The sequence below is a fragment of the Argiope bruennichi genome, chromosome 6 (genome assembly GCF_947563725.1).
Source record: "Argiope bruennichi chromosome 6, qqArgBrue1.1, whole genome shotgun sequence".
In the NCBI taxonomy this organism is placed as follows: domain Eukaryota; kingdom Metazoa; phylum Arthropoda; class Arachnida; order Araneae; family Araneidae; genus Argiope; species Argiope bruennichi.
The window spans coordinates 58,047,888-58,062,466 of record NC_079156.1 but is presented as its reverse complement, the minus strand read 5'-3'; the positions used below and the strand labels follow the sequence as shown (position 1 = coordinate 58,062,466).

At 28.7% G+C, this 14,579-nt stretch overlaps 1 protein-coding gene across 1 annotated transcript in view; it reads left to right on the top strand.

Moving 5' to 3' along the window:
• Nucleotides 1-14,579, top strand: part of LOC129971216 (BMP-binding endothelial regulator protein-like) — a 148,032-nt gene that overhangs the window by 112,897 nt on the left and 20,556 nt on the right. The window contains exons 8-9 of the mRNA XM_056084797.1: nucleotides 439-545; nucleotides 13,445-13,594. Coding sequence (XP_055940772.1) covers nucleotides 439-545; nucleotides 13,445-13,594 — 257 coding nt within the window. The remainder of the gene's footprint in view (nucleotides 1-438; nucleotides 546-13,444; nucleotides 13,595-14,579) is intronic.

Below are 14,579 nucleotides of genomic sequence, written 5' to 3'. Positions count from 1 at the left end.
AAATTGTTTTATTTTTTATGTTAATTAACGTCAACGCGTTATTTATTTTAGACGGAATGACCGATTTCTTCTGTAATAAGAATAAAGAAAATTTCCTACGCTTTTCAAACATATAATTTATTAAAGGAAAATTTAACATATATTCATCTGAAGAAATATCTGTAGCTTTTTTATAGAAAATATCAATTTTCCATTTTAATACATTTCATTTTTATTTTCATTTTACGATTACTGTTTCATTTTACTATAAGATAAATACAGACTATTAAAAAAGCGTTATGTTCATTTCCAAAGAGTTTGTATACTGCTCAGAAAAGCGAAGTCCGTTTTAGTTTTTCCAGATTGATTAAACTTTATTATATTTCATATTTTAATAAAATATTTAACAATTTCATGGATTCATTTATTTATCTTCTTTTTACTTTTTTGCCACTAAAGGAAATAGGAGACTGTTCAATATGGATGGCAAATGCTTCTTAGGAATGCAAGTTTACAAGACTGGTGATATCTTTCAGAAGGATCCATGTACACTCTGCACTTGCAATGTAAGTTGAATATTTTCAGTCTTTTAATAATTAGTCTGTGCTGTCTATTTTTATTTTCGTTTGGAAAATTTATTTCTCAAGGTTAAATTTCTTTTATTATAAATGGTCTGTTAGTAATGAACTTCATATATTTCATTTACTTCTTCCATTCATTTTAAGTAATACAGATTGATGAACTTTATATTTGAATTTTATAGAAAGACTGTCATGTGAATCATAAAATGCCAATCATCACAGGTTATTAGGTCTTAGCATTTCTTGAATAGAAATGCATAGAATAACATTGGGAGTTTTTCTCTTTTCAATAATCTCTATCATCATCCATCAAAAGTAAATATTTTGAATCTGCTCTGCTTAATAAGGGAATTGAAATGAATGACGGTTTTGTTTATTTCTGAACATATTATTTGTTTTATGTTCGTAAAGATAAAATTTCTAATCTATTTTTTTCAATTCCTGATACGTTAGCATATTAAATTTTTCGCACAGGAGTGTTCTTGATGACAATTTAGCTTTTTTTTAATTTTTAAGAATTTAATTAATTGATTGATTAATTTAATTAAATTATAGTGAATTTAATAAAAATTGGTTTCAAGAGTTTATGCAATTTATATAATGAATCATAAGTTAAAGTCTAAAACATGAGACAAAATGATTAGGAATGTGCATCATAAGTATGAACAAAATAATTAAAATAGGAAAATTTCTATTTTTCATTATATTAATAACATTGCATTTTTATAAAAAAAAAATGTTTAAGTTCTTTACAGAATATGAGATTATAGGCCAGTATTCATTAATACTTAATTGATTTCTAAATTGGACATTCCTACTTATTTATTAAATTTCTGTATTCATTTCTTAAAAGAATTCAATACAAAAAAAAATAGAATGCTGAAAATTTCGAAATTCTACAATTAATTCTGGTAATGCCTTCCAGAAAATTTTTAAAATAAAACACCGCCTAGAACAATAAAATTGAAAATGCATTTATTTCAGAAATAAAATTAATTTTAAATTTAAGATCTTTTTCTTATTGACTCTAGTATATTCTCTAAGGAGGGAAACGATCGTTTTACTTTTCTTTTAAAGAATAAAATGTCTGCAATGCATTTGCAACTTCAGCAAATGCGGAATCCTCGTTTCAGAAATAAAATTTAAAATAGAGCCATATGTTTTGACACGAACTCAAAACACATCTAAACAGTGGCATCAAAACCTCGGAAGCACCAGAAGCAAAAAAGACGTGATTTTGTCTCAAAAAGCGCAAAAGACCATATGACATACACCATATGCTGGGGTGCACGTGCAAGAAATTAGAAAGAAAAAGTCAGAAATATTTATCTAAGCTAAACGTAAATAATTTTCACCCTAATTCTTTCTGCGCGGAATTCTCTAAAAATAATAAACTTTATTAGTTCATCTTTTTTCGCCTACTTTGGCCCCCGTCTGTCCATAAAAGTTTGACAGGCAGTTGACAGACACCAGACCTGAGAGTTATCTGGTATATGTATGACACATATGTATACGCATGTATGATTATGTATAACGCGGCTGCTGACATATGGCAGTCAGAACAGGGTGTATATAACAATCTAACGTAAATACATTAACAAACCCATTTTTTTAGGAAATATAACCAATACTGGACGGTTGTAGCTCTCATTTTTATTGGGGGCATTTTTTTAAACATTTCATGGTTCTCGTCACTTCGTTGATTCTCAAGCACTAATAGCTTCGCTTTTGTTTCCGTCTTGCTTTTTTCTTTTTTAAAGGAAAAGAAAATAGAGATTCCCTAACCGTTTAATATTGTCAAAAAAATAGTTAACCATAAATCTCAGCTTCATTTTTTTTTCTTTAAAAAAATGTTTTAGAGTATTTCTTAACTTTATATTTTCTTGTATGTGAAATACACAGAAATTATTGCAAATTATCGCTAAAAATTTCAAATCCGAGATTTTTATTATTCATCACGATTTGCGCTCCCCTGATTGCCGAAAATCTATTTTTTGAATTTTATCTGTCTGTGGTAGTATGTCCCTCCGTCAGTGTGTATATAAATACGATGATTCAAATAATTCCAAAAAAAATGCATGGATGAAATTCAGTGAGCGGTCTTCGCACCAAAACTCCATATCCATATCAAAATTTAGGCCAAATTCACTGAGCTAGAAGATATTTCAAAAACGCAATATTTTTGACTGATGAAATTCTGCACGTGGGTATTGCATCAAAATGGTAAAACTGTTTCAAATTTGGAGCAAACTCTGACGAAGAGCGCCATTCTCTGTCTCTGTATATAAATTCTCTGTCAATACGCAAGGCTTAGATTGAAAAATTTGGCATATAATGTGAAAGATCCGTAAATGAAAGATGTGTAAATGAAAGATCCGTATCAAACTTTTGACCGAATTTGTCAACAGGAAGGCTGTTTATAGATTTGCCTTTGAAGTGAATGAAAATAGAAGAGCTTCCAGTAATTTAAATATTATTTGAAAATCTCTCTCTCTCTCTCTATCCCTTAAATGTCTAATATAACTTTAAAAGCAAAAGATAGAAGTATTGAGCTTTTAATTTTCGAATTCGGTTTAAAATTATATATTAAATTTCACAAAATTTCTTAATTCTTAAATTTGTTGAAGGACTACAAGATTTATTTCTTCTGTTTAATTTGATGACGCAAAATACTTTTTCAATTTTGATATTATTGCATGCCTCTGCACCTAGAATCGTGACGATTTCCAATCAGTAAAAATGAACAAACATGGAAAGAAAAAAGTGAATAGTGACTGTCTGGGGAAGCATTAGAGAAAAAATATCTATTTCTGAAGGTGAACAAAACAAACATACACGGTTGTATTACAGCTTTGACCAAAAATGTACAAGGACATTTGGTTAGAGAACAAATTCATTCTCAAAAGGTGTGATAATAAAAATAATAATACATTGGGAAAAAAGTAAATATAAACAATACAAAGAAAAAAAGAAGCAGAACAACTACCACTGACAAAATATTTCCCAAAAATGAAATGGTATGAAACAGTTTGTGAATTTGGATTGAGAAAAATGAGAGAAAAACTCTTGATGAGGGTACAAAATATTTGAGGGCATGGCTTTAAAAAATTATAAATATTTATCACAAAAGAAATAGACTCGAAAAGTGACACTGAGGATCGAATGGAATGATCAGGCAGATATTTAAAAATCACTTTTCATGAAAATAACCATCTAAGTGGAGAAAGGAATATCAAATGTTGAGATCGTTGAGGTTTAGTTTAATTTAGTTATAGTAAAATTCCGTTTAGAAGTGGAGCAAAAGCTATTTTAAACTGAACCTCATAATTTTGTTATTTTATACGTGGTCAAATATAGAGCATGACACATAAACTGGCATTTCCTTCTACGCCACATCAGCAAGAGGGTGTTTGACAACAGATTGTACCAGACCAAAATTCTAACCAGATCTTTGGTGGAATCGGATTTCGAACTTGGAATCCTCCGGAGTTGGTACTTTCCACCAGGCCATCTTCGTTTAAGATTGCTGCGAAGTATTTCTATAGGTTCCCAAATAAATTTCTGAAATAATTGAATCTTTGTCCTAGAAAGACTATAAGAAACAATTCACTCATTTTCTAGTGAAATAATCGGGCAATTTTTTTTTTTTTGATGAAAGAAATTATGCTATTAGAGAAAGGGATATCAAGTGTTGAGATCGCTGCAATATAAAACACTCAGCTTTCCATGAAATGATACGGATGACTAAGAGACTACTAATAAGTGTGGATGATTGTATAAAAAGTCACATCTTTTGTAACAAATTAATTTTTTTCTCTGCTAAAAGAGCGTTAATGAGATGATAATGATGAGAATATTTTTCATGGAAATTTGACGATTTCTTACTGTTAGTTCCTTGAGAATGCTATTAAATAGGCCGACTGAACAATAAGAATATCATTATTATTATGTTTAATTCTCTATGGATACAAATTATTACTTAAAGAAAAAAGTTCATAAAAATACAAGCATTTGAAGATGTAGAAATTTTATTTTACTACAGTATGACTATATTCAAGAAACATTAAAAAAAATATTTCATTATTTTAAAATTCGAAACTATATATTAATCAATTAATTTCAAATTACATTCTATCAAATTTACACACTAACATTTTAAGTGCTGAAAGTTTATTTGAATCAAGATTTGCATGGTTTTAAATCTTAGAGAGATATACTGCCTTAAATTTTCTCAATAGATACAGAATCGTAACATACTTATATTTAAAGGATGGCTAAAAAGTCCAGTATTTTTTTATTTGAAGCTAATATTTAAATGCCTTGGGGTTCTTGAATTCGACTTATATAACCTTACAGGTTTGGAAACAATAAAAAAATTCTCTTAAGAAGCTATTTTTTACAGCAAGTGTAACTTAAGTAAATACATATGAATAAAATAAGTAAAAGTATCAAAAGTAATCAAGAATTTTTAATTAATATGACTTGAAACGAGATATTTCTGAAAAGCGGAAGAAAAAAACTACACTATATAATGTGCTTTTTGATACTTCAATAGAATAAAATTCTTATACTTACTATTAGATATAAAGTAAAACTGAAAAAATTATTCTTATAAAAATAATGATTCTTAATTAAAGGCAAGGACGAAATAACATAATATTAAGTAAGACTGAAGTATCTTCCCTGCCTTTAATATTAAAACTAAGTGAATAAGTTGAGCATAAAATTAACCTGCATCTTGTGCAGTTCAGCATATTTGAGGGAAAAACAGTATTATTCTCTTAGTTTAAAAAAAAATGTTTAAAAAATCGAGTTTCAAATTCTTTTTTTCCTTTCAGAGTTTTTTAAATACATGGTTTTTGTTTTAGAGTTAATTTATGTAATTTAAAATATATTAATATGATAAACAATTTCATAAGATTTCGTTCCATTATATGCCATAAACGTATACAACATTTAATATAATATTCATGTAGCCAGAATGAAATTCGTGCTAAGGTACAATAGAAAATTTCCTATGACTTTTTTATGATTGTAATCAGTGAATACCATGTTTTAGGAACGAGCTTTTATTTAAATAAACTATCTTTTCGTGTTATGAATTTTAAAACTACAACCAAAGGAGTTTTAGTGTGAGAAATAAAAATAGAAAATTGTATCCATAAAATTTTTCTACCACAAAAAGGAAGATTTCGAGAAACACAAAATTAGTTCATGCATACAAATATTAAATTAATTCCAAAAATAAGTACCTTTTCGGACTTCTTTCTGGTTAGCAGTAAATTTAAAGGGTCATTTAAACCCACGAAATGTTTTTAACATGACATTTGGTTAAATTTCATTGAACCTTCCGTGTTACAATTTTTAAAACCACATGAGCGCGGTTTCGAAAGTAACAAATAAAAATTGGAAATTATTATGTGCGACACATTTAAGTAAGTTTTCTTTAGTCTTATGACTCACGGAACCATCACCAAAATCAACTGTAATTGCAAGCATAAACTTATTCACAAAAAAAAAAAAATAAATAAATAAGTGCCGCACGCACGAGCCAAAACAATTAGAACGAAACAAATGATTTAGCTCTCCAATAGTGTTTCTTCTTTTAATACCGCAAAACTAAGCATAACAAAGGGAAGCCACGCCGGCGTCCATCTTTGACCATAGAAATGTTCTAAACTTTCTTCAAATTTAGAAAAAAATCCTATTTAATATTTATAGGATTTTTTTTCTTAAGTGATATTTACCAATTATTCATTTCATACTTATTAAAAATATTTTTTATTTCTTAAAATTTATAATTTATTTATTTTGATTTATAAAACTAATAGAATAGAACGAATAGTCAGCAGTAATTTTAAATATAATGAGCATTAAATGCTTGCGTAAAATAAACTTTTAATCCATTCTAACCTTTTGCATGACTTTTAAAAATGTGACTTTATTTTACTGATAGATAATTTTTCCACTACTCTTTAATACGCTACATTTTCTTATTGAAGAAAGTTCGTCCTTTTGATGCAAAAATTTTAAACAGATTTGATTGTGACTTGTTTTTCCTATTTCCTATGTAAGTATTGGTGTATTGTAAAAAGCAATTTTTTAAATTAAGTTTTTCAACTAAAATATACATATTTAGAAAATGTAATGTTTCTTGATCCTTTTTTTATAAGTGCATATAAATTTTTCTTTAAAATTAATAGAAATTTTTGATATTTTAGTTTGGCAGTGCTAGAATCTTTTTCAAATCTAGAAACGTCGAATGTCGGAATGTTTAGAATATCGGTTCTCAGATTTTTTACTGGAACTGTAAACATTATTTATCTATACAATATCATCATTGCTTAGGTTATTAAAGCTTGTTCAGCGTTTAAATTGTAGACCGCAAACTTTGATATAAATAACAAGTGTGTCTAAAAAAGCGGAATAGTTAAATGAAAATTTCCCAAGTTCAGATATAAATCGAATTCATTTACATATAAATGGGTTATTTTTGTATCCGATTATTTGTTTATTAATCAACATGAATTTTGATGGTAGTAAATATTTACCAAAAACAATTGTCATTTTCTAGTGAATTAAATTGTTTACATAAAATAAATAACAAATTTTTTTAAAAAATAACACTGCTTTGAAGATTTTTTTTTAAATTTTAATACAGTGATTTAATCACTTGAAAATCTTTCCAAATTCAAAATTGTTTTTAAAATAACTTTTGTCGCATAAAATGAAGGAGTCAAAAATTAAAATTAAAAAAAGTTCTCAATGATTTTTTAACATCAACATCGAAATGACAACTGTAAAAATAAAAATGTAAAGCCATTTTAATAGAATTAATCGTATAACTAAAGACTAACTAACTTTCTTTATTAAGAAACTCGCAATATATAGAAACGAAACTGAATTTCCTGACTGCTCGTACGGAAAGAACTTTTTATAGCTTTTTCCAGTTTCATCAAACCGCAAAAGATCTCCATTGACAAATGACTCCGAGTCTAAATGCTACTCTGACTTTCGGCATGACCCAAAATGGCAACCACAAAGCTTTGCGCCCCGAACCATTTCTATCCACCCATTAATCATAAAGTACACGATTTCGGGCGATACGTTCGCGATCTTACGGCTTCCTTCTTAATGTGAATATTATGATGATGAAGCCGTTTAACTCGGGGTGTGTGTCACACACGCCTCTTCGTGAGTCAATATTGCCCTCTTTAACCGCAATCGTAATATTTCTCTCATTTCCATGAGTGACTCATTCCTGCTCACACGGATGACTATGGATGCCTCAGTCTTATGACAGAAGATTTTTATAACAAAAACAAAGGCTTGATATTGATCATTTATTGATTTTTCACGAAGTGCAAAAAAAAAAAAAAAACTCTTTACAACTGCGTTAGCAAAATTAACAATCAACACGTGATATGGGCGATTATACTTTTGTTTCTGAATGCCAAGGCCGACCATCTGGGGGTTGCGGCGGATACTATGCACCGGTCCTCACGATTGAGGGGACCCCAACATGATTAAGAACTAAAATAATGTTCTGAACGGTAATAGCACGATGGAAAGAAGAGAGGAAGAAATTTAACAGGAACAATCGATGAGTTTTGGCTTATACGAAATTTACTGATATATTGCAAGTTTAGTGCAATTGTGCAACCTTTTATAAACATAACTGTGTTGAAATTTTTCTTTACATTGTCAGTTAATAAATGCTGTATAATAAATAGTGAGTTCTCTTACAGCAAATTAAAATTAATAAAAAAAATTGTATTCTGTCAAGCATGTGTGCATAATGCTTAAATGCACTTGCTATACTAAGCATCGAAAAAGAAAATTGTAAAAATTTGTAATTTTCCTGAAGTAATTAAAAGCAAGAACAAAATTACGCATTAAATAATCATGCAATAGTAATATGTGTTCGTATTTGTATATATATATATTTTTTTACTAAAAAAAATCAGGGCCCCAAATAGGTTTTTTTTGTACCCAGGCCTTTACAAAGAGAAGGCCGGCTATGCTGAATGTAAATATTTATTAACATGATAATGTTTATAAGTAGCATGATATCTGTAAATTGCAACTTGTACGAATAAAAAATTGTTTAAATTACTCAACTGGGCAGATTTAGATCTAGAGGTATTAAATTTGTCAGGAAGTTACTTTGCTGGTTGTATGTATTCAATAAGAAAGGGTTTACACAATTTTAATTACATTTTTAATTAAAAATTAATAAAAATCTTACAATTTTTTCTCTGTAACTTTGAAATATATTATTACGTAGAAACAATTTTTATACTAAATCAAAAAAAAAATTTAATTCAGCTTTTCAGTAATATTAATTTTATGTCCATATATTTTTTATCTCTTAATTTTAATAACTTTTAAAAAATATTTTTTGATATATTTTAACAATATTTTTCATTGTTTTAACTATTAAATTTATATTCAAGCACGTTGGAACGATAATAAATAGATTTTCTTTTGTACATGTTATCGCTGTTCTATAATTAAAAATAATTTTTATGTAAAATAAAAATGTACAAATCAAATCGAAAATATTATTGTGAAACTAATTATTTCAATTTTATAATTTTTAATGTATGTATTTCGAATAATCAGATTAAGAAAACTGTAAAATTAAAACCTGCTGCGGTAAATTAATAGTAATTGTTAAATTTAAACTTAATTATGACGCTGTTATTAAAGATATTAATTTTAATATCTTTAATAACCTTAATTCATATATATATATACGAGTGAAATGGGCGATATCTGACTGCAATGTCCAGTCTCCACTAAAATTGTTGTGCATAAATGCCAGAAGATAAGCTATAAATTCCTTTAATAAAAAAAAGCAATAGTTAACTAGGTAAGTTAAACAAAATCAAGCTAACAACAAATGGCAACAACAGAAGTTGGCCCCCATATAAAGTGTATCTCTTGTGACTTCTATAGGATGAACCATAAGAAATATAGTGAGCCAAAGCTGAAGCTACTGAGGAAATTGAAAACGGGAGTTAAAACTGCTGCTCGAGCGCTTATATAATAGGCTCCGGTGCATCACTCATTTTATTTCACGCTTCGGCCGTCACATATAAAGAACAAATTGCTGAAACATTATGGAAAGAGCTAAATATTATGATATAAAACGACTGGATGTGTCTATATTTTATATTAACTTCGTGTGCTACTTTAATTTACTTATTAGATTTATTTTAATAGTCTTTAGTCCCAATTTAAGTAATATTATAAATATTAACGCGAGTTCGCAAATTGTACAGACTAAGTCTATGGCAAAGGATACCGACTTGCTCTGATTGGTTTAAACCTTGGCATCTTTTTGGCAATGTTTTGCACTCATAATAGTGTAGTTTTCGTTTATTTGGCTCAAACCTTGTACCTTTCATTAGTTTTATGGAAGAAACGGGTGAATATCAACACGATATAATTTTTATTAATGCAATTGTTTTCTCTAAATATTACTAGTAATACTACTAATACTAATTATTAATAATAATAATAAATATTACTAATAATACTATTAATACAATTAACTAATATTGTTTATGTACAGAAGTATAAAACCTAAATGGAAGTAATTACTCAACATATGATGCAGCAATTAAATAATTCTTTTAGGCAAAACATTGCCAAAAAGATGCCAAGGCTTAAATCAATCAGAGCACGTCGGTATCCTTTGCCATAGACTTAGTCTGTACAATTTGCGAACTCGCAATATTAACCGCCTTCGGTGCCTCTCACCATATCAATAGTATTAATTCAGTCACTTCCCTCAACTTTTATGAACCATATCTTTTCACATCTAAAGAAAATACTGTTTTAAATTAAACCTCTACAATAAAGTTATAACATTATGTTTGGTTAACTATGCTTGCAAAATGGTGAAATACGTCAATTTAAATAGTTATCAAATAAAATTAAAGAAATCTAATTTTTGAGTTCTTCAGTATTATTTTGCGATATCTCTTAAAAACAGAAAGTGGTGTGAGGGTTACCAACCACTGATGGAATATTTAGGGATCTTTAGTTATTAGCTGGAATAAAAATTGACGAAATAAGTATAGTGGTTGAAGTTGGAGAACTCTGCCGTATTTTTTTCCCAAGATGAATGTGGAATGAAGTTGTACTTTAGAGATTTCTCCTAAAAATAGGTACAGGGAGGAGAAATGTGATCATTAGTGTACGACGGTGATGATTTTTAGAAAGAAAAAGTGGCTAAATCAAGGCAATGGCTGAGAAATTCTTCGCAATCTTTTTCCATGGAGAATGTACAGTGAAGGGGAGTTTTTGGGGTTTATTTCGAAAATGGAGACTGGTAAAGAACAGATGATGATTGATGACATATCTAGGTATCATGAGCTTTTTTATGAAACAAGAAAGAGCAAAAAATTCAATCTGAAAAACTAGTCCCTTAAATTTTCTTTATTATTTTAAATGCATGGATAATGCCTTTTGATAAAATCATGGCATTTTCATGCATAGTATCAGTCAAAACACTGTAATTTCCTAGCCAGTTAGTCAATTTAACTTCCAGAACGCTAGTCAAAACACTTTAATTTAATAGTTCAACATTTAAAACTACACTTACTGTCTTCCCTTTCCTTACTTTGAAATTGCGAAATTATATGCACGTGGACCCAGTGTATATAGTTTTTTCTCTTTACTTCTCTTTTGTTTAACAAATTTTATTTCAGCTATGAATGATCTTTTGGCAACATTGTGTAAAATTAAGCGCTTTAAAAATTTCTAGAAGTTTCTGGTGGCGTATGAATTTAAGCACGTGTTTTAGTTCCTTTGAATGCATTTTATTATGGTTTTTATCTTTGAAGCGAGATCGTAACATTTTTTTGTTTTCTTTTTTACATTTTGAAATAAACCCAATGTTTTCTACAATTGACTTTTCTTCTTGACAATAAACGTTTATTAATGAAATCTATCATTTTTACATTTATTGAAAATCAATAAAAAAGTTTAGTTTTTGTCTTATTTTATTTAATTACTTTTTTCATTATTTCATGTTCATAAACAAGAAAATTACAATAAAATATTTTAAATATAATATGACTTCGGTACTTTTAAAAAATTCGAAACACATAAAACTGAAAACTTTTGTGGAAATAATAGTATATTGTTTATTTCTATACTCATCAAATTATTTTCGTTTCTGTTTAAAACTCTCAATAAAATGAACCGAAATATAAATATATTTTAAATGGGAAAAAGTTCTTTTTCATCTTGAGCAATGTAGATATTTTTTTTCCTGCGTGACTACCAAGCTGACTGTGTAAATGGTTTTACATGATTGTTTTCTTATGGAAAACTCCGAGTAGTGGTTGTTTTAGAAACAGTGCTTAACCTCTTTTCTACCGGTGATAAGGACCAAGTAAGAACTAAAACTTTTCCGGAATCCTTTTTTAAGCCCGTTTCCCTTTAGTTATTTTTTTCCCGAAGTTAATTTTATATTTCTCTTTTAAGTGATAATATGCTTTAATTCGAAACTTGTGTAATGTTTCAATACAAAATCGATAAATCGATAAAATTTGCGCTCAACAATAAAAAAATTTAAAAAAAATGAGATTTAAATCAATCAATTTTCTAACCATCAATTTTCGAAAGTCATTAAGAAAGTATTATTGGAACAAATGAAAAATAAATAATTTTTATAAATGTTATTTGTATTAATCGATAGTATTGCCACTGATCATCGGCATTTAAAATTTCTATTCACAAAAACATTTCTTTTAATTAGATAATGCATGTAAAAAAATTTCTAATAGTTACAGCTGTATAGAATATCCTCAAATGAATATTTTATCGTTTTCTGTGAAGCCAGTTCAATATTCTACCACAGACGAAGATAATAAGAAATTTCGGAATACATGAATAAGAAGATTCGATACGTTTATACGTACATTCATAAAAATGCAAGTTTAATAGATAAAGCAGGATAGTATTGATAGACATTTACAAAATAGATTATATGATCTTATATGAACTATTTAAAGGAAAATACATAACTAAATATATTTTCCTTTTGCTCCACTTGATGATTGCCATATACGTGTGGGTATCATTTAGTTTAAAGTTACAATGGCGTTCAAAAAATAATCTGTATAGAGAATTATACTTAGTAAGTAGAAAAAAGAAAAGAAGTTCGAATCGTTTATTCGAAACCGTTGCATAACTCTGTTTTAGACTTAATCTAGCTGCCTTTATATGATATTTTATTTAGAAAATTTTTTCTTATTTATGTTTCAACAATACGAGCCCACAAGAAAATGTATTTAATATCGTCGCAACGCACGGGAGTATAAAACCAATAGCTAAAACAATAAAAAATATTTTTATAAAATATCCTTTAATTTTTTAATTATTAAAAATAGAAATAAATACCTGTACGAAAATAAAATTAATATCATACTAAAAAGTTAATTTTTTAAAAAATTTTAATGCAGTATAAAAAAAATTTGTTTAATAAAATTACTTAATAATAGAAAAATAAAGCGTTAATATTTTGATGAATGTGAATTAAAAATATGATTCAAATTTAGATAATTCCATTCTTAGAGCGCATCTATGACCCAAAAAGCAAACGAGGCAAATATGGTAATTATGGATTCAACAGTCTTTCCTGTATAGCGATTTCTTTTTGAGTTATTCTGTTACGATACTTGTCGCATAACGTAATTTACATTTAATACAACTTACATTATTATTAAGTTCGAAATGCTTCAGAAGTTCGATCCAACATATCTGCATATTAAAAGCGTATTAAAAATTTTATAAACTAAGATTTATTTTTAAGGCATTACTTTTTCTTTAGAATTGTCTCACATGCAGTATTTTAACTGTTACAGTACTCGACTATTTTCTGTGAAAGGAGATCTTGTCCACCTCTTGAATGCAGACCGGAGCATCAGATCACTGATGAAGAAGAATGTTGTCCGCGCTGCGCGGATCCGGAAGAGAAAAAAGCTGTGTGCATGATCAATGGAAAAATCCATGAAGTAAGATTAAGAAAATAATTTTTAAAATATTAATTTCTGCTAATAATAAAAATATTTCACACGTGCGTGATGTGTGTATGTGTGCACGCTTCCGTGCGTATAAAATATTTATCTGAAATCAAGTATAACTAATAATCTGATGGAACCAGCTGGTCACCTGAAGCGACTAGTAATTGAGTAATTTGGACTAGGTGAAAATTTCCTGCGATTTTTTTGGCTGGCTCCTATAAAGTTTTGGAGTTTAAATAAAATTTTCAGAAACTGCATATACATTTACTGTATGATGTAAAAAAATTAATCGTTAAAGTAATTCATTGATCCTTTTATTTTTCCGACCATGAAAAACTGTCATTTATTATAATGCATAATGGCTACATGATATACGTAGGCAAGTCAAAAATGATCTACACTTTTCATTCTACAGTTTATTAACATGAAATTGCTGTTATACTTGGCACATCATTTTTCTACGTAATCTCCCTTCTTTTCAATGCACTTGGCCCAACGGTCAACGAGCTTACGTATTTCTTCCAAATAAAAGGTTTTCGGTTGGTCATGAGGCCACTTTTGCACCGCATTTTGCACGTTTAAAACTGAGACAAATTAGCGACCATGCAAAGCATCCTTGAGTGGCCCAAACAAGTGAAAGTCAGATGGAGCTAGGTCTAGGCTGTAGGGAGGGTGTTCCAATAACTCAAATTTCATCTTGTTTATGGTTTCAATAGTGTGATGAGCCGTGTGCGGCCGTGCATTGTCATATAACAACAAAACTTTCTTCGACAACAAACCTCGGAGTTTATTGCGAATTGCTGGCTTCAGTTTCTTTTCCAACATTTCACTATAACTCGCACTGTTGATCGCCTATTCGCCAGAACCATCTCTCGAGCTTGCTGAATGTTGTCATCTGTAGTGGAGGTTGATGGCCGTCCTGCTCCCTCTTCATGTGTTACACTTGTTCGACTACTTTTAAACTTTTCGAGCCACA